The sequence below is a fragment of the Rhodnius prolixus genome, unplaced genomic scaffold (genome assembly GCF_049639745.1).
Source record: "Rhodnius prolixus isolate KJV_2025 unplaced genomic scaffold, Rpr scaffold_18, whole genome shotgun sequence".
Taxonomy (NCBI): Eukaryota; Metazoa; Arthropoda; class Insecta; order Hemiptera; family Reduviidae; genus Rhodnius; species Rhodnius prolixus.
Genome location: NW_027411636.1, coordinates 3,079,010 through 3,099,483, shown reverse-complemented (window position 1 = coordinate 3,099,483; position 20,474 = coordinate 3,079,010). Strand labels below are relative to the sequence as shown.

Genomic DNA, 20,474 nt, shown 5'->3' with positions numbered 1-20,474 from the left:
TCTCAACGGCTACCCGCAACTATAGTTACTTGTTGCTACAAGTATCATACTGTGGTATAATTACTAACCGAAAAGGCTGTTCATGTCAAGCATAACTCTTCATTTTATATAACCATACGTATATATATATTATTCTGTTATCATCCGGGAGTTCAGGAGACCAAGCCAGACTGTGTGTTGTCCACAAACTTATTACCTTCTCCCTTCTCACCGCTAAGAGGAAAAGCCTGACCTATTTTCCATCTCAATTTTCCACAAAAGGTTGTAAATGTAAATTTCAAAATGGCTATACTATGAACATATTGTTTCAAACTATATAGCGACTTTTATGGAAACGATGGCAATTTCGCTAGTGGTGCGTGCTTTGAGATTAAGACTATAAGACTTCTTACTTTGCTACCTAAAATTTTTAAGTGAACGCATTCTCATCATTGGATCACTTACTGAATGATCCATTTTTATTCTAACGTCGAGAGACTGCGGAGTCTAGGAAGCGGTTCTTATGTGCAGATCCAGTGCTGGAAGACTGGAAGTTAATCCAGGCCATCTACTTCGTTCTTTCTTAATGGAGACTATCCTTTGACTGGAATGATGCGTTAAGAGATAGTAAGTGCCGTTAAAGCTATGAGATTTTGGAGGGTTTTTTTTTACAGTTCCCGGGCCTGTGAGCATTCTAGTTCCCGTTGTGGTTGGGTAGAAATCATCCTGGTGACCAAAACGGGATCGTTAGCCTGCTGGAATTCTTCTTCTGCATTATGAGCTGAAACATGTTTACGTATTAAGGTGGGAAGTATTCTTGCACATTAAGATGGTAGTGTCCCTGTATTTTATTCTAAGGAGAAGGAGTTCGCGCTGTCTCTCCTAGTACTTCCTCGGAGAGTTTGTTCCACTTTTGGACCTGGCAAGGCCATCTTTAAAACATCTGGAAGATTTGGGCGCAAGGCTTTGTGTTAGCTCACTCATTTCCTGGAAAGGCAAGGTAATTAGCAAGAAGTATCTAGGGAGAGCGAATAGGAGTTAATTCCAGCGAATAATTATCGCTCGCTGCAGGCACCATATTTCTCGAGTATACCGAGAAGTGTTGAACCATTACCGGTGGCGCAACAAGCTCACTCACCTGGCAGTAGTGAGGAGATCACAACAGATCTAATTAAAGGTCACAGTGCAGAATACCGGGGGGGGGGAGAGGAAGGAGGTTCACCTTTAAGTTATGTAAAAGAAACTGTTTTTACAGCCTACCCAGATAAATAATCACGCTAATAAATAATGTTAAATGAAAAAGAAATATAGATCGTGAAATATTCTTTGAAATAATAACTGAACTACCGAGCTAGAAAGAGATAGAGCAAAACGAGAAGACGTAGATGATGAACGGGAAGAGGCGGGAGAAAAGACGCGCGGATGAGAGGTTTGCTACAGTAGTTCATGATGAAGCGAAAATTTGGGACGGGGTTGGATGAGTAAAGCGAATAGAACCATAGAGCTGGATTATATATATATATAAATAGAATTTTTTTTTTGGTGGTTAAGCAATGAAAGTGGATAGACCAACTGAACATGATTTTCTGGCCGACGGCCAGCCAGTATATTGGAAAGATGGTGGACGATATTGGAAGATATATGTGTGAGAATGGTGGTGCTGAAGATGTGGGCAGACCCAAGAGCCCGGGATGTGCATAGCAACTTGACGTAGCTCTAGATGAATCCTCCAGTCCACTGAGGGATGCTGGGAGAGAGAGAGATTAGTCATCCAGACTGATTAACATGGCCGTCTAATTAGATCTATCTAAATTAAATCTAATGTTTGCTGAACTCTGCAGTAAATTTAATTAAGTTTAATACAATCATAATCTAGCTAATTATATCAAACTTCAATCAATTTACCTGTGTGAGAAGGATGGGCTTGAACAGGAAATCCCCAGTTAGATAGATATACTTGGGGCAACGGAAATTGCTAATAATAGTTCGCATATTTTTATTTTATTTTTTAACAGCGATTTCCTTTAAAAATGCTCTTTCACCTAGCGAGCATGTTAGAACATGTTTCTAACCTGAATACAAACCGAAGTTCCCAGTTGTTTTCCAAAATGCAAGCATTTTGTGGCACTTATTTTGGTGTTTGCCTAAGAGAAATATAGCAAATATGAGTTATGATCGCAGAAATACCCGCAGACTGGCCATTTTCTACCGGTAAAAACATGAAATTGAAGATCCGCACGATCAGAATAGCTACCCTTACTAGGATAGAGCGATTTGGACAATAAAACTAGCCCAGACGGCGCGACTATCTGCCATTTTCTGTTCTCTATACAAATCCTCGTTTAAGAACTTGACCTAATTTTATTTAAAAAAAAAAAAAAAAGAAGACGTGGAAACTATATTCCGTATTAAGCACGCCGAGAGTGGATAACAATGGGGATCATTGTTCAAGATCCTGCGACTGTAAAGAAGATCCTGGAGATAGTGTAAGCTTGGCCTGGTTACCTCCTCGAGTCGTTCATCTATCAATTGTGCTTCCACTCGGGCTGTCAGCTGGAACATTACACTCCCAGCTAGTGCTTACTCAGCTTATGCAGCACGCTGAAACCCAGCGCAATACCTGCAGTACAACGGCTCTAGTCTACCATCCGATGGACAAACGGAAATGGCACCACAGTAGATTTACCAGTCGTACCATTGTAGTTGACAAAGTTCTCTCCCTTCTACATGCCCTATATATTTTTGATCCACGCTTTTACCTCATATCTGTTCTACATAATGCAAGATCCAAATGTATTATTTATGTCAACACTGTATTTATTTCTAACTCCACAGCTTTCAGTCACATATTTGTCCCTTCGTCAGGTTTTATAAAGAGAACGCTGGCGCTCTCTATGTTTGCAGCGGCGAATTCTTGAGCGGTTGACGACTATCGTTGGACAATCGCTGAAAATAATAAGTATTTACTGTTATTTTAGTGGAAAGCAAGGATAAATCGGTTGTCTTCTTTTATCGATTCAACTATAAAAGTAAGTAAAGTAAAGTAATTGCATATATTTTCAGGCAGACTTTACGTCCAACTACCAATTAGGTAACGGAGGCGACTAGCAAACACACTTTACCGTAAATTTCTTTTATTAACCATTAAATAAAATCCAAAGCCTAAGACCGGGAATCGAACCCAGTACCACAATACCTATTAGCTTCGCAGGACTCGCCTCTAACCGCCCGGCTACCGTGGCGCCCCGATTCAACTATAAATTTAAATTTCACCATTTTCCCCCATTTTATAACCAGGAGAAATATCTGGTTCGGTTTTCTCTTGATACTGATCTCAAAGTTCTAACTTAGACTGGTTTAAAAAAAAAAAAATATATATGAATTTTTAAACATACCAATTTTACTTTATTGTTATTATCGATCGTAGCAAGTAAGTTTCGATTGTATCCTGGACTGGTTTCGTCCTCCAACTATACTTGGACCGTTTATTTTGAAAGTGGTGTAAGTCCATTTTTGAAAAAAATGGGATATCACGTAATTCATGCTCAATTTTATGTTAATTTTTTATGTATAACTAGTCCGTGTTTAATTTCTTAAAAAATTCCCATGTTTTGTAGAATTTAAAATTGGTCGGTAAATGAAATTGCAGAATCATCGATTATGAAAGTGGTGTAAGACCAATTGACAGTGGTAGGCGGCTTAGCAGATGGTTGCCGATCAGTAGCCTGTTATTTTACATTTGTTTTATATTAAATACTATCAATATCTTGTAATTTTAACAATGTAATTAGCGTCTAAAATTAAAAATATTACTTCTATTTTATGCCGTGTCATTAATATTTGTAAACAAAATTAGATTAATATGAAGTATATTATTATTTATTAACATGAAATATTATTATACATTAGTATATTTGTTAAGCCGCGTACCGTCCTTTCTCGGCGGTACCGTTTGACAGTTCTCCATCTCGCCTTTTTCTATTTCTCTCTCTCTCTCTCTCTCCTTATTCCAATTCTCGTAGTACGCGTTATTTTTCGTTAATCTTTTCCTTTGGTGTCGCCGCCAAAATCTTATTTTTCTATTTTGTAGTTTTGTTTAGTTCTCAGTTCCCATGGTTTCAACCTTCCCCTTCTCTATCCTCTCTTACCCGTGGGGTTTTTCCGTCTGCTGTAGTTCAGTACGCCGCTGACTCTGTGCAAATAAGTTAGTGCTCCTCAATTCCATACCGCTTCATAACGAGTCTACGTCTGGCCCTGCTCTGCATCAGATATAGTACGCGTCCGCTGGACCAACGCTTCAAGTACAGCTTTTCGTACTTCCGCAACGCTTCATCATCGGCTGCTTCCGGCCCTACGTCACTCGAGTCTGCCTGCTGGTGTAATTCTTACTGCACCTCAACCTGCTAAGAGTCACTTCCGCTGATATCTAGCACTTCGCTTCATCCGCATCTAGTGCATTGATTGTACTATTACCTCTTCCTTCATCCGCATCTAGTGCATTGATTGTACTATTACCTCTTCCTCATCCGCATCTAGTGCACTTGGTGCACTATTACCCTTCCCTCTTCCGCTTACATCACTTCCAATTCTAATACGCCTCTTTGGGCTTGAACCCCAATATTTCTTACGCTTCTAGGAGCTCAGCTACACATTACACACACACATCTTTACACACTTGTTTACCTCAGCTCCTTAATAGTTCTTATTCCCTTCTACCGCTTAATTAGAGATCCTTCACCGCCTGGCGGATGCTGAGTGCGCTCGCTTCCGGTGCGTAAAAGGTAAGTGTTTTCTTGACCATTTTCATTACTAAATATTTTCTTTGTATTTATTTATCTCCCCCCCCCCGAGCACGTATCGATTTAAATTACGTTTACGTCATCTTCCCCTCTCCGCATCTGGGTGTAAGCCTCACGCGCTTACAATATTATTATTTGAAAATATATACTATTTGATTTTTCAAAATTGAAATTAAACTATTTTTACAATTGTTTAATTTTGAAAGTGATGTAAGTCCATTTGCAGCCCGTAAGTATACATCAGTTTAGTAAAATACGCCTAAAACAAATTTATATAACCAAATTACATACTGATAAATCAGTAGAAACATTGCCAGACTTCATATAATTTGTCTAAATTTTATAATTAACAGATATGTTAACCTTTAATTTTCTCGAAATAACAGAAACTGGACTTACACCACTTTCAAAATAAACGGTCCACTTGTTGATTGAATCCAGCACAAAATCGATTTTTTTTTTCTTCAGTTTTTCTCGAAAACGCCATCGATTTTCCTAGAACTTGAACGTATTAATTATATACATGACGTCCTGTAAAATTTATTAAATTTAACAACGCTATAAGTGCGTATAAAACTGATGAGGTCAGAATTCATAATAAGGGAGAAATACAAAGCGTTTTGTTCCTAACCATTTGCTGCCAAGAATGGAGTTTGTACACACAGACCTGTCCAAAAAAAAACAGATCAAACAGAGATATATTTCATTTTTGGAGAATATAAAAACATCTTTGAAAATTTTAATGATTTATTTCTGGTTTTTCAGCCCATGAAGGGGAGTAAAAAAGAAGAAAATTAAATTTCACCAACATGGGGGGTTCGAAAAACCTTCCGAAAAAACACGCTCCCGAACATGCAGGAAGCCGTGGCATTGCCAATAGCAGAGACACGTTTGATAAAGTCTCCACGAACTTATAATTATTATTCCCCTTCCAATTTCACCTGTGTGAGGAGGATGTCACATTTCCCACACCCTAAACATCATCGCCTAAACTTTCCTCCGATGGTCGTCACTATATTGCGACTACCTCTTTTAATGTACCATCTTCTACAGTCCGGCGGACATCCCTTCTAACTCGTAATAACAATTTTATCAGTTCACTAATAACTTTTCTTTCGAGTGAAAATAGATTTTTTTTTCAGTTAATAGTTGTTTTTATGGTGAGAATGTGTTACCAATATAAGAAAAAAATATCTTTTGCAAACACTTACACGATATTCTGTTGAAATTGATCTCCAAGGATTCAAACATCAAAGTTTTGAAACATATTCTGATTCTTCCAAACATCATGAACAGTTTATCTATAGGTACATCATACTGAAAGATCCTTTTAAGAGAAGTAACTCGTACCACAGAACTGCCCTGTAACTTATTTTTCATTCAAAAATATTTCACTTTAAAAGTTAAAAAGCTCTATACGATATTAAATGCCATGATATCCAGAAATAACACTGAGCTAATTTTGGCGAGATAAAAATAAAAAGAAAAATTAATTCAATCTGATTCTGCATTACCTTTGAGCTTCAAATTTTAGAATCAAATCAAATATTAAATCAGTAACAGGATCTTACTACTTACTAACCTGAAGGTGGAAAACCTCCCTCAGAAATTCCCTTTATCGATAAAATGGTAATTATACTAACTCCGTCGGTATAATGTGTATCAAAAAGATAATGTAAGTTTAAAGAAAACCATTAGAGTAATTTACATTGTTTTTGCATAATGTATTACTATTTAATTGATCAGAAAATAGTGTTCATATTTCTTAAAGGCTCTGTCAGAGGGGGCCACCAAAATAAATCATCAACTAAAAACCTTGTACAGTACAGTGGTCTGTACTTTTTCATCTTGTAGCTACATTAATGGTATTAATTCTACATTTTCATCATTTATCGAGTTTAATATTCTAATATCTTGGAAGATCGATGGATGGTAAAATTGATTATATTCTGCGCTAGCACTTTGCTGTTAACTTTTTGGGATGAATAATCGATAAGTGATGTCAAGTTGAATTTTGAGCGTTTCATTACTCAGCTGTTCGTAACTGAAGGTCCAAAACTCTGATCCATCCACAATAACTTTTCCTTATTTTTATTTAATATTCCAACATGTTTGATACTCAGGTGCTCCATATAAATATCACACATGTTAGCCCTAATTGTGCCCCCGCACACAGTAAAACAAAGTTTACAGGATGAATAGTTTACTGAGTTATATATCTTGTTTAAATTTGTACGAGATCGCATCGGGGGCTTCTTGTCAAGTTTATCTCCACACTCTAATAGTCTTAAATATTCTATGAAGTTCTGCGCATGACGAACTCACAACTTTCTCTGTCGTGCACAATTTAATTGGTAAATTTACTTTTAACATTAAATTTTTACTGAAGTTTTAATTGCTCTTCGTAAACAACTTCCACAAATTACAGTCAGGTGCAAAAAGAAACTGACGTGAATGTTTTGGATATGTATAATGCATTCATCGCCACTTGGTGACGCCTTTATCTATTCGGGTTCTGTGGATGCAATTCCTAACTGGCATCCTTCGCCCTTGGATCATTAATTACAACGAAAAAGTGTTTCATATAAATGTTCTACATTGTAAAATACAAACAATTAATCTGCTAGATTAATGAAATACAATAAGCGGAACAGAATAAGTCAGAAAGCCGATAGACAGACAAACAAAGAGCACTGTATTCCACGTTGTCCAATAGACTTCAAATTATATTTCCGGTTGAATACTTGATCACAATATAGTTCCTCTTAATGTAAGTAAAAAAAAAAATTACTCGCCAACTTTATAGTTCTCGTAAACTTACTTAACTTACACAATTGAACGATATTTATGGTCGCTTAGAAAACTAAATTATAACTTGGTATACCAAAAGGGGACTTAGTTCATTACAATATAGTTGTAAAGTTTATTGTAAGCATAATATGGTGCTTTACTAAGCACGCCATTTACACTTACCTCACTTCTTAAGGCACTGTCTCATGGCTTCTTTAGTGAGATCCTACACACGCGCACTCACCTTGGCACTTCTCTACTTGTGTTTGGTACAAAGTGATGCTGCGTTACCCAGACATTAGAGTGAATCTTTGATGTTATCATTAACCACAAACCCTACTCTTGCAGCTAACCTGCATAACTTAGCAATCTAAATATCTTCGTTAACTATACAGATCTGTGAAGACGTCTAACTAGGTAGGCTGTGTACGTACATCGATTACCTGTGAGGTTCTAACTGCATAGCCTTATAATCTAAAGTTTTAAAGCCTTTAAATAACCTTAACCTTATTATAAATTTTTTGAATTTAATGGACTATGGAAAGTTTTTAAAAGGACTACGTTGCATGGTGAATTGCCTTCTGGATCGTCTTTACCTGAAAAAAATCCTACCAAGTCAATTATGGCCTTCGAAGTTCTTGGACTAATGAAGAAATTATGAAGCCAAACAGGATTTTCCACCAAGCATTAAATCAGGGCTGTTGAACGGAAATGGAACAGTAAAAAAGTCAAGGGTTACTTCCGGATGACTGATTTTGAATTACAGTAGATGCAAACACATGCATGCACTCAGATCAATTACTAAAACCACATCTCTAGACTCAGAAGACCTGAAACCGTGTATTTCCGGTAATTCCTCAAAATCTAAAGCCTGCACGAGATCACAATATGCTCTCTTTTGGTTGTAAAAGAGATGGTAAAGATTAAGGATCAAGCTTAAACGGATAAAGGGAAAAACTAAAGTTTGAAGAATAGACGGAGAAAGAGGAATATCTTTGCGGTAGTTTACAAGTTCTTCAATATTGAAGTAGGGACAAAGTTTTTATTAGTTGAGAATTAAAGGGGGCGGCAGTGTAGGGGGGGAAGTGAGGGAAACTGCGGGAGAAATGGGGGCGCGGTGACGTTTTCTATAGATAGAGTCAGCCGTGGCTATATGATGGCGGTATTTTTGAGTTTTGACGACTAACTCGCCAAGAAATAGCGTTTTAATATGCAAATCTATTCTGTATTTATTTGAGAGGTGGCACCCTCAGGCGTGGGGAAAAACTAAGAGAAAACTCTCTCTGTACATAGGCTTTTCCTTCTAATAATGACTGGAAAGAGTTTTTAATGAAAACAGTATCATAATTTCCTACTGCACTTTGAACATGCAAAACTATAACTGAGTTTAGGGTGGGATACCTTGTTTTGGGAAACTCAGTTCAATGTTGGGAAAATGATGATGACAAGTTTTCTCATCACTTCCTCTTGCCGTCGCCTATTTCTCCATTCTTTTCACTCGGGAAAATTTCTTTTTTCTGCAACCATGTAGGGAAGTTCTCATTACTCAATTAAAATCAGCTGTGTAATGCCCAACTTCCCACACTAGTGGGGAAAAATTCCCATTAGTGTCACTTTCCTCACTAGTGTGTGGAAAAACTTTATTGTGCTTCCTTGATATAAGAAGTTTTGTTATTAACATAAATATTTTCTGTAAAACTTTAATAAGCTTATTTAACGTAACTAAATAATTAAAAAACGAATATTAAAAAATAAAATGAAAATTGAAAGGAATATAGAAATAAAAATAATATTTTTATAAATAATTAGATATTTTTAATTATAACAGTTAAAAAGGTTATAGTATTACCTTTAAAATGGATTCTAGTGATTCCTGTTTAGAAAACACTCCATCAATAAAAGAAACAGCAGAAAATGTAAAAAGTAATGTAAATACGTAATTAATGTAAATAATTGTAATATAACAATAAATGTAATAAATAAATTACTTTTTGTAGACTGTAAAAATGAAATTTTTAATTTTTTTAGTTAATAAATCTAATGGTTGCAGAAAAAATATATTTAACTCGAGTGTAAAGTATTTTCCTCACACTCGGCAATTTGCACTTGCACTCGCCTCGCTTCACTCGCTCGTGCGTGCAAACCCTGCCTCGCGTGAGGAAAAGTACTACTTTCCACACTTGTTAAATAAATAACCTATTTATGGCGGACTATGGAAGGTTATAAGATGGGCACCTCTCTAAACTGTCACGTCAATGTTTTACGAACCTTCTTTTTTTTGAGAGGGGGGGGCCGAGGTGTTTATTGAAACTCTCATGATTTACGATCTGTATAATGTTTAGTAAGGCGGCTGTTATCATGCGGTTACACGAACTCAAAAAAATTGAAAAGTTAAATTCAAAATTACTAGCATTTCATCTTGAAATTATTCCACACAATGATTTAAAGTGATTTTATTTAAAGTATAAATTACATTTGACAAAAAAAAAGGTCGTAATTACATTATTGACTGTAATAAAACTGTCCAGCAGAATTTATAATAATGATGATTAAATAGGAAATGAAATAAAATGCTGTAAGTGCTTCCGCACCTCATCATTTAATGGAGCTAAATTTCATCCCCCCCCATCACGTCCATCAAGCGCTTTAGAGTCTCTCCAGGGCTACCAACTGTCACTGCACAGCCAATGCCATCATAATCCAATGAATCAATATTTATTCATTGAAAATTACTTTTCCATTTTATTTATTATTTATTGATGGTAAATTAATCCGTTTTAATACCAAAGGAGATAGCTAAAAATAATAATGATAATAATAATATAATTTTACAGCTTATTTATTTTTATTGTTCAATTATTTAATTTATTACTAGTTAGAATAATTTGCTTCAGATTTTTCTTTCTTGTTCAACAATTTGGAGTTTGAATATTTGTGAGACAGAACCTTGTGTATTGTGAGGTTTGACATCAATTTTTCCGTTTCATAAAAACATTGTAACAGCTCGGTCGAAAACTTGTCCATGTCTGCACTTCACTTGAACCGAACCAAGTGATGCGATTTGAATGCGAATATTTGGCAACACTGTTGCCTCCTTCTTACCACCAACAGGAACATAAAGTAATTATCATATTTTACTGTAGAAACGCATGCAAATGTCCTGCTCTGCATGAAGTCACCATGAACACAAGTGGATTATACCGTACATGCCCATGTCCAGCCTGAGTCCAATTAATTTCGCATAATATGTGCGCATAACCATAGTCTTTTCATCGTACCTTTTGTTCCCGTCTATTCTTCATAAGTTCCAAAGAAAAGAGCCGGTGAGTACATGTTTATTGTTACTATTGCGGAGGCAGTTGTGTGGTATGCAATTCAATGGCTGGTGTGACTTCAGATCTTCCAACCCTCTTTTTCCACACTCTCCTTTCCATTTAATATTTTATTTTTTTCCTTCCCGTTAATGCCCCTGACTAAAATATACTCTATCTTATTCCCCATCCTAAACATTAATTATTTTTAATTACACCAACTGTATTTTTGGAGGGATTAGAGGTTTAATTTAATCCAGACTCCCTCACTCGACAGAATAAATGATTTAATGAAACATTAGTCATGCTTAATTTCCGCAACCTTGTTCTTTTTGTGTTTTTTAATTAAAAAAAAAAATAAAAAATTAATTGATCTGCATTGGCTACCTGGAACTAGATAGGGCAGTTCACTCGAGGTATAAAGCCAATAAGTCTGTCCAATACCTGAATGTGGGCGCGAGATGCTTATCACATCATTAGACCAGGTCTGCCAGGATTACTCTTAACCTCCAACTGGATATAGTTCAGGAGAGAACATCGACAAGAACTGAGACTCGATCCAATTTCATTATCATCTACTACATTATAGTCTACCATTTTCTTCCATCAGTTTTTTTGAGAATTTTCCTCAAAAACGGCTTCCATTACTGACTTTAATTTAAACTTATTACGCATGAGTAGTTCTACAACTTTTACGTGAAACATTTTTGCGAGAAAACTCGATAAAGGGGCACTACTAGGCGAGGAAGATGGTTTGGTTTAACTCTAAAGCACCACTTCAGTTTAAAGTTAAATATATTAAATAAGGGTTAGATATGTAACAAACAATTTGAAATTCAATTAAAATTGGCTGACCTTTTAGTGCCACTTACCTGAATTGGTTGTTTTTTGCTTTTCAGCAACTTTTTTTTCAAAAAGGACACCTTAAACTTGTATGCTGTTGACGACCTCTACTTTTCAGTATAAATGGTAAGTTTTAAGAAAATTTGATTAAGTAAACAGCGATTAGAGAAAGTCAAGTGTGTTCACAACAGATTTCATTACTTTGTTGCTAACCCAAATAAAATTCAAATTCAAAATTTTCAGTTATATTTAATGCCATTCTACTAAAATAGGTTAAGTTGCTGCTTACTTCTAGTAAAGTAACCTATCTTAGCATAACCCTACTACATATCTTTTAACCAGATTACTTCTAGTTTGTCTATTGTATGAGTAACATTCTTTACAGTTTTTAAAACGTTTTTGTCACTTTTAATAAGAGGTATTTGTTTAAAATAAATTTTATGTAATGCAGTGGTTAAAGGAAAAGGTAAGTACCAAGCAAGTTTTATAAGGAGTTGAATTTATTTTTTGGATTGGATAAATATGTTGATCGTTTAATTTAAATTGCTATATTTTGATTAGAATTTCATTCAGAATTCATTTGATTTATCTCAAATTAGGTAATTGAAACAACCATTTAGCAATATAAATTTTCTGTGTCATCAAACCTGAATAGAAGGTGCTTAAAATTGTCAAAATTCTACGAGTTACCACATTAAGTAGAGCTTTCAGGCTCGAAATGTATGTATTGTTCTTGTATTTTAATCATCCAGGGAAATGAAAATTCAATAGGATTTTTATCAGCTGGACACTTTAAAAATCCAATTACGTTTTGTTTTTTTCAGTTATGATCAAGTTTTTCTCAGGACTTTTAAACGCTTTTCCTTTGAACATTGAACTCGTAAAATTCTTAATGGTTCAAAAATACTGATGTCCCTCACAAGTCTTTCTCTCACTTCAATTAATACAGTTAAATTTTCTCTAAATTTAGAATTAGTAATAAGATTGTTGACTTTATAATTAAACATGTTTGCTAACTTTTTTTGCATGAAAATGATAATGTTAAAGGAAGCGTGACGTCGGAGATCCCTTACTACCCTAATGAAATCATTACTTTCTAAGGAGAACTTTCAAACAATAATAATTATCATGTTCAAATGAAACCCTTTCAGTTATTTATATAAAATTGAAGAAAACTTGGAAAAGCCCATATTGTACTCGGAATTTTGATTAGATCTTACGCGCTGGTTAATGTTACACAGGTTGGGAAAACCCATTGTTTCAAATTCAACGGATCTAGAAACGTTTACATCTTGTATGAACTCAAAATTTAAAAAATATTTCCTGTTTGTATGGTGAAAACGCTGTCACAGCAAACAACTCTGATGTTATTGTTCTATTAAAAAGTACGCATGAACTTTGTTAATTTTGTTTACAAAAAAAAAAAAGAAGCAATTTTATGTTTTAGTAAATTATGGGTAAAGACTATTATAAGACATTGGGTCTGCAGAAGGGAGCTACTACAGAAGCAATCAAGAAAGCCTATCGCCAGCTTGCCTTGAAGTATCATCCTGACAAGAATAAATCACCAGGTGCTGAAGAGAGATTCAAAGAAGTTGCTGAAGCGTATGAGGTATCACCCCAAAAGTTTTCTATAAAAAAAAGAAAAAAGAAAAGTATCATTGGCCAACTATCCTAATGCCTTTACATTGCTTGCTAGGTGTTGAGCAATCTGAAGAAACGTGAAATCTACGACAGATATGGCGAAGAAGGACTAAAAGGATCCACGGATGGTGCCGGACAGAGTGGTGGCACCGCTTTTCATTTCCACGGTGATCCTTGGGCAACATTTGCCCAATTCTTCGGCACTCATTCACCATTTGATACGTTCTTTGATTTTGGCGACGAGGACATGGACGAAGGTCCAGATCTGTTCGGTTTCTTTTCTGGAATTCCTGCCGGTCTAGGACGAGGTTCCTTCCTTACTCCTTCGTCCACTAATCTACACCCTAAAAGTCGAACCAAGGCTAAGGTGAGTCCATTGCCTACCCGTGTGTTCCTAGAGAGAGATTTACTTAACCTTTTCCTCTAAAGAAAACAGCTGGAAGAATCGCATACTCTTTTTTGAGTCCGGACTGTAACGCAACATTCAAGATTTCGCAATTGGAAATCCAATTTACTAGGTGTATTTTCTCTCTAACGTGCCATTTCAGTGAAATGAACGGTCTTATAAACGGACATATGATTAAGGAGCTTTAAATCTATTGCCAAATATCCAAATTTTCAGGGAATGACTCGACCGGAAGTTTTTTCCAACTGAAAAGTTGAAAAGTAGTATTAATAATAATAATAAGGGATTAGCTATGCGGTTAGCGTACTGGACCCCCACGCGGAGGTCCCGGGTTCGAATCCAGCTGCTGACCCTTAGATTTTCTCTTCCTAGGAGCTTCTTACAGCTCACTGTTCGGTGATGGACAGTGTCATCTGTAACGAGAAAACTCTGTCCGGAGGCTGGCAGTGCACTGAAAAAAGCTCCGGGCGTCAATAACCTTAGATGTTGACGCGCCTTAAACATAAACAAAAAAATAGTGATAATAATATTTATAGCAATAATAATAATAATAACTTTAATTAATAATAATATGCATTGATGACAATGAAGAAAAAACAGCATATACGGTAGTCTGTCAGCCGGAATTTAAGTTCTTATTCAATTATAAAGTAAGAAGAAAACTAAATATTACTTTCAAAACTAGTTCTACGGAATTAAGATTAGAACACAAAAACCTTCAATAATGTGGAAGAAAGGAAACAATTATTTCATAAATATAATAAAGCAGAATCGCTTCCTGTTCACGAGTAAAGTACAGGAAACTAAAAATAAAGCCACAAAAATAATAATAATATTAATGCAACATATTTATCTCTTTAACAAAAACTTACAGTTTAAAATGTTAAGTATAAGGGTTGATTAAACGCCAAAAGGTACACAAATCAGCAAGCACCCAACATTTCATTAATTCTTCATTAATATTTAAGTAATTTTACTGCATTAATATTCATTAATATTTTTTAGAATTTATTAGATGTCACTTATGCTGGCCATTTTCGTCTACAAAATATTTGTTCAATTAGCACTGTAGATTGACTGTAATATCTAGTTATTTATAATAATCAAACTATTAATTACAGGTTAAAAAGAAAAACGTTATAAAAAATAAAAAAAAATTATGAGGCTAAAAAATTCAAAACTTTTTTTTATAAAAAAAAATGTAATATGTAATATAAAGTAAATAAGATATGTATATTTTTAGGACAGCTAATTATTCCAGTATTTTACTATAAGTAAAATTAAATTACAATTGAGAAATCAATAATTGTTGTTGAATAATCTACTTGTTATAACTGTGTGTTATTTGTGCTCTCGAATATTTCGGCAAGACGAATTCAAGACAGTAGCCTACTCTAACTTTGTCTTTTTCTACTTTAACATGCATGTACATATGTGTGATTTATCATAATTATTATCACAAAAAAATATTATAAATGAAGTGGCCAGCATAACATCTAATAAATTCTAAAAAATATTAATGAATATTAATGCAGTAAAATTACTTAAATATTAATGAAGAATTAATGAAATGTTGGGTGCTTGCTGATTTGTGTACCTTTTGGATAGATTTTCCTTTTTGTCTATTTTACAAAGTTACATATCTGCTTTACAGATTTTTTTAAATTTGGAATAAGCAATTCTATCATTATAACCTGATAAGATGGTAAGTCGGAACCGTAACTACCACTAGAGAGATCTTTTTAAAGAATGATTATCGTTAAGGTCCCCCAAACCATCCTCAGTAACAACTTTTTTTGAAAAAGCGTTTTGAATAACATAGGAAGGTATTTGTGCGTGAATAACAAAATTAAACTGCGATTTCATTACTTCCTTTTAAGAGGAGTAAGAAAAATAAACTGCGATTGCAGAACTTCTAGGCAAAGAGGCAAAGATTTTTTAATCGAACGACAATTCATTGATTTAAATCGGTTCACTCATTGATAATTTAAACGATTGCAGTACTTCCTCTTAGTAGGTGCAAGAGCATCAGCAATGTAGAGGTGCTTTAACCACTTATTCGAGCTGAATTTTATCAAAATCGGACTAAGCGTTATAGAAATATTGGTAATAATAGTTTTAGAAAGGGCCTTATTTGGGTGGGGCAAACTCCCCTCCTTATGAGGCACGGCGTCGAGACTTTTAAAGTGCAAATCTGTACAAAATTTCGATTCGAATGACATTTCATTCATGAAAATCGGTTCACGTGTCGATAATTTGAAACGATTCCTATACTTCCCCTTAACAAGTGTAAGAGCTGATCGCCGCTTTAATGTTACGTAGGGGAGCCCTAACCCTATCATCCTACCAAATTTTATCAAAATCGGGCCAAGATTTACAGAGTAATTAGTAATCATAATTTTGGAGGGGGCCTTACATAAAGGGGGCTAACTCCTCTCCCATTCGATGTACAGGGTCGAGACCCCCAAAAGGCACATCTACATAAAATTCCGAATCGAATGACACCTCATTCATGAAAATCGGTTCGCGCGTTTAGGCTGTACGTTGTTTACAAAAAAGGTAACAACAACAACAACAACAACAACAACAAGAACAAGAACATTTTTTGAAAAAGCCGTTTTTGCTCATTTTCGGCAACTTTTTTCTCGAAACCTATTAGATCTGGGTTGTTGCAAAAAAATTACAGATATAAAGGAGGATTTGCCCCATATTTTAAAGAAAATTTGGGAATTTTATCTTTAGTAGAAAAAGAGAAAAAAATTGTCAAAGTTGGGTGTTTTTCAACGTTACGCTTTTTCGTGCACTTTTTGACGATCAACCCTTATACAACTGTCCTACCGGACAGTTTTAATTTATGAACCCGTAATTAAATTCTTTTAACAGTTGGTATCTGTACAATGAATAAGATTTAGACAATTAGTAGGGTTTCAAAGTTCTCTTAAATTTGACAAAGTTAACGAACACCAAGGTGTCGCACTCTTAAGTTCTGTCAAGATAGAACATATGGCCAAAAGAAATGAATAGTTCCCTCTCTGGCCTTTAAATTATACGTATAGCGAACACAGAACCAATTCCCTGTTTCAATTCTTAAATTAACTTTAACTTCATTCTTTTAAATTTAGTGGTGTAAACTGTCTTAAAAACAAAAATGTTTTAGTATATCAGCTTTACATCCGTAATCCATTTCAGATCCAAGACAGCCCCATCGAACACGATCTCTACGTTTCTTTAGATGAAATTTTCACTGGATGCGTCAAAAAGATAAAAATAACTAAAAAGGTAACTTTCTGTTTTAAAAAAAATCCAATACAAAATTACTTTTATACTATCTGTAAAACATAACTGTTTAGTTTAAACACATAATTGGCTATTCAGGTTGTCCAACCGGATGGCTACTTTAGAACAGAGGATAAAGTTTTAACTATCAACGTAAAACCAGGATGGAAATCCGGTACAAAGATAACTTTTCTGAGAGAAGGAGACCAAAGCAGAAACAAGATTCCAGCTGATATAGTGGTCATTATTCGGGACAAGCCGCATCCGTTCTTGAAGAGGGAAGGCAGTGATGTTCGATATACGGCCCAAGTCACTCTTAAAGAGGTATGGTGCTCGATGGAAATACAGTAATTAGTGTTTGGTGGATTCAAAGACAAAGAGCCGCATTTCTTATCTAAATTTTGATGTTTCCCTAAACTCTAGGTAGTTAGTGACAGTTGTTTTATGTATGTACGTATATGCAGAGTACAATGGCTGCATCAACCGAGAGTTGGTAGATGAAGCATATTATGTTCAAGCGTATTAGTTTAATAATGAAAGGTTTTATTCCTGTCCTAAGCCTTGAGGCCCACTTCTGTTATATACTATACTCCTGTTACTGTAACTTGCGCTTGTGAGATCATGACATGTCTCATTAGCCAAGCAGCTTGAGGCATCATTTAGTTCTACGAAAATAATATTCAACTCTTTTGTGGGCATCCTTTTATAATAGAACAGACCAGGATTTCATTGATAAGGGGAGCTGAGAACATTCTGGACATTAGGGTAACTTAGCAAGGGAGATCGCTTAGTCCCAATAGGATACTTTGGAATCCTGAATTATTTAGAGGCCAGCAAACTGCCATACAAATGTTCTGGAAGTATCTATTTTGTGTACAGAAGCAGTAAGTGGGGCTTATCAAACCAAATTAAGTATAAAGTACTCGCCTAAACTTACTGCACTACGACTTCAGATGATGTAGCCATTGCAGACTGAGAATCGGATCGCATTGGGCGGGCGAGAATAATAGCTCGTCTTATTGGGCTACTGCTCCAGCTATTTATGCTTGACGGATTATCGTAGCTGATCGATTTCCGAAGGTTTCTTATAAACGAGCACTAAATTACAAAGAATTGAATATTACAAAGGGCTTGTAGAAATAATGATATAGACTAAATAGTTGAAACATGAAGGGTGCAGCTTTTTCAAAAGGGCCAATCGGCTTACTGTCCTAGGGGATACCAGGAAACTGGGCTCTTTTTTTGGAGCTGGGACCAGTCACAGCACTAACTCAGCTGCTGAATCAAGGCATTTCAATTCAACCCATGTGATTCATGTAAAAGAACTCTCTGCTCTAACTTTCAGGCATTATGCGGCGTATTTCTGGAGCTGCCGTCGCTGACGGAACGCAAACTCACGCTCAATATGAAAAACGACATCATCAACCCACAGACGGTAAAAAGATTCGTTGGAGAAGGACTGCCGCTTCCTAAGCAACCAACTCAACGGGTAAGCAAAATTTTATTAGAATAATTTGGCCCAAATCATAGGAAAAATTCGATTTAGAGATTCGGGCAGGGAACAGGTTTAGCTCTAAAGTGCTGCAATCCTGATTACAGCTTATTAAGAAGGTTTTAGGTTGGGGTTGAAAGATTAAGAGTGTGAAAAAAGAAATCGCTTAACTATTTCATCACCCGCAAATCTACTTATCAATGTGTGGAAATCACTTTTTCCGGTTCAGAAGGCCTCAAAAAAACGCATGTTTCCGTTGAATACCTTCTCTCTCTTAGTAGAACCATATTTCAGGTCACATCTTTTTCAGTTAAGAACTTTACGAAATGTAGAATTTTGATCCTAAATTATTTTTGTTTAATTTTTAATTATTTATTTAGCTACAATCAACGCATTGCCGTTATAAGCAACAAGGGTGACAATCAACAACATATCTACACAAATCAGAGTTGAGAAATTACCCAGCGGTAAACACTACCAATAACATTCTAAATTCTACTGACTCTCTTCATCAGAGAGGAGATCGCCAAGGCCCACCACTGTCTTTCTTAAGACTGTCCTAGAAGTATTGTCTGGAAAAATTATTTTAATAGTTATTTATTTAACAAGTGTGGAAAGTAGTACTTTTCCTCACACGAGGCAGGGTTTGCACGCACGAGCGAGCGAAGCGAGGCGAGTGCAAGTGCAAATTGCCGAGTGTGAGGAAAATACTTTACACTCGAGTTAAATATTATATTTTTTCTGCAACCATTAGGGTTATTAACTTAAAAAAAATATAACTAAACAGGAATCATTAGAATCCATTTTAGATTTCTGTAAGGTAACACTATAAACTTTTTAACTGCTATAATTAAAAATATCTAATTATTTATTAAAATATTATTTTTATTTCTATATTCCTTTCAATTTTTATTTTATTTTTTTAATATTCGTTTTTTAATTATTTAGATAAAATAAATTTAAATAAGCTTATTAAAGTTTTACAGAAAATATTTAATAACAAAACTTCTTATATCAAGGAAGCCCAATAAAGTTTTTCCACTCACAAGTGAGGAAAGTGACACTAATGGGAATTTTTCCCCACTAGTGAGGTAAAGTTCGGCATTACACAGCTGATTTTAATTGAGTAATGAGAACATTCCTACATGGTTGCAGAAAAAGATTGTTTCACTTCCAAATTTTGGCTTTTTATTAATGTAGTTTATGGAAGTTTAGAAAATTATAAGAAATTACTATTTTCTGCATTTTCTTGGAGGGTTGCAATTATTTGATTTGCTTTTAGGATGGTCTAAAAAGATTTTGATGCAGAATTAGTTGCGGAGGAAAAAAAGGTCTAAAAGGAGCTACGATATAAGAGCCAATATTGAGTTCACATTCTGGCATCCTGATAGAAGCTGGGAACTTTTTCCAATGATTCAATCATATGGACAAATGGTTCTGTTTGAGAAGGAGAGTGGTCTTCCTACTATTCCAGCTTTTCTGAACTTCTTTAATATTTATTTTATTGGAACCCAATGCGTCCAGAATTAGGACTCCCACATGTCGGTCATCTACCTATGTTCTAACCATTCGAGACTATTGTATGTTTATTCTGTTTCCAGGGTGATCTGTTGGTCAGCTTTGACATCATCTTCCCGGAAGAACTCAGTACGACTGCAAAGGATTTACTACGCGATATCCTGCACTGACTCCAACGACCAACTCACCGAAGCTGCTATTACACAATGGTCTATTCGATTACTATTATTTTTATTTTCATAATTTGCAATATATTCTTACTTTCTTACACTGTGTCTTATTTTACTTCTTCAACTAGTTAAATAATTTTAGCTTACAGTTCAGTTCACGTAATTTGTTAAACATGTGTGTATCAGTGGTAAGGAACAAATAAAATGCACTTCCTAAAACAACAGGTTAACCAACTGCTTACTGTT

The 20,474-nt window shown here is 35.2% G+C and overlaps 1 protein-coding gene and 1 long non-coding RNA gene across 5 annotated transcripts; one reads left to right on the top strand and one right to left on the bottom strand.

Moving 5' to 3' along the window:
• Positions 1-2,775: 2,775 nt before the first annotated feature.
• LOC141462205 (uncharacterized) lies at positions 2,776-6,366 on the bottom strand. Its single transcript, XR_012463143.1, has 3 exons — positions 6,293-6,366; positions 5,990-6,146; positions 2,776-2,925 (listed from the first exon to the last, which is right to left on the bottom strand). It is a non-coding gene; the product is annotated as an uncharacterized lncRNA (long non-coding RNA).
• A 5,402-nt stretch (positions 6,367-11,768) lies between these two features.
• LOC141462201 (dnaJ homolog subfamily B member 1-like) lies at positions 11,769-20,326 on the top strand. 4 transcript variants are annotated; one of them, XM_074143868.1, is made up of 7 exons: positions 11,769-11,848; positions 13,170-13,334; positions 13,422-13,733; positions 16,962-17,051; positions 17,148-17,372; positions 18,394-18,537; positions 20,142-20,326. In XM_074143868.1, the coding sequence occupies exons 2-7, from the start codon at positions 13,176-13,178 to the stop codon at positions 20,226-20,228; spliced, it is 1,017 nt and encodes a 338-aa protein (XP_073999969.1). In that variant the 5' UTR covers positions 11,769-11,848; positions 13,170-13,175; the 3' UTR covers positions 20,229-20,326. The 4 variants fall into 4 exon arrangements, with proteins under 4 accessions (XP_073999969.1, XP_073999971.1, XP_073999970.1 ...); XM_074143870.1 differs by having other exon boundaries at positions 11,779-11,848; positions 13,212-13,334; XM_074143869.1 differs by lacking the exon at positions 11,769-11,848 and adding an exon at positions 12,030-12,188 and having other exon boundaries at positions 13,212-13,334.
• The last annotated feature ends 148 nt before the right edge of the window (positions 20,327-20,474 follow it).

What these genes read in the sequence shown, in the direction of transcription:
- LOC141462201 (XM_074143868.1), top strand. Translation starts at nt 13,176, where the DNA reads ATGGGTAAAGACTATTATAAGACATTGGGTCTGCAGAAGGGAGCTACT. An exon ending in CCCAAGTCACTCTTAAAGAG is followed by an intron (nt 17,373 to 18,393) that starts GTATGGTGCTCG and finishes TCTAACTTTCAG; the next exon opens with GCATTATGCGGCGTATTTCT. An exon ending in CTAAGCAACCAACTCAACGG is followed by an intron (nt 18,538 to 20,141) that starts GTAAGCAAAATT and finishes TTCTGTTTCCAG; the next exon opens with GGTGATCTGTTGGTCAGCTT.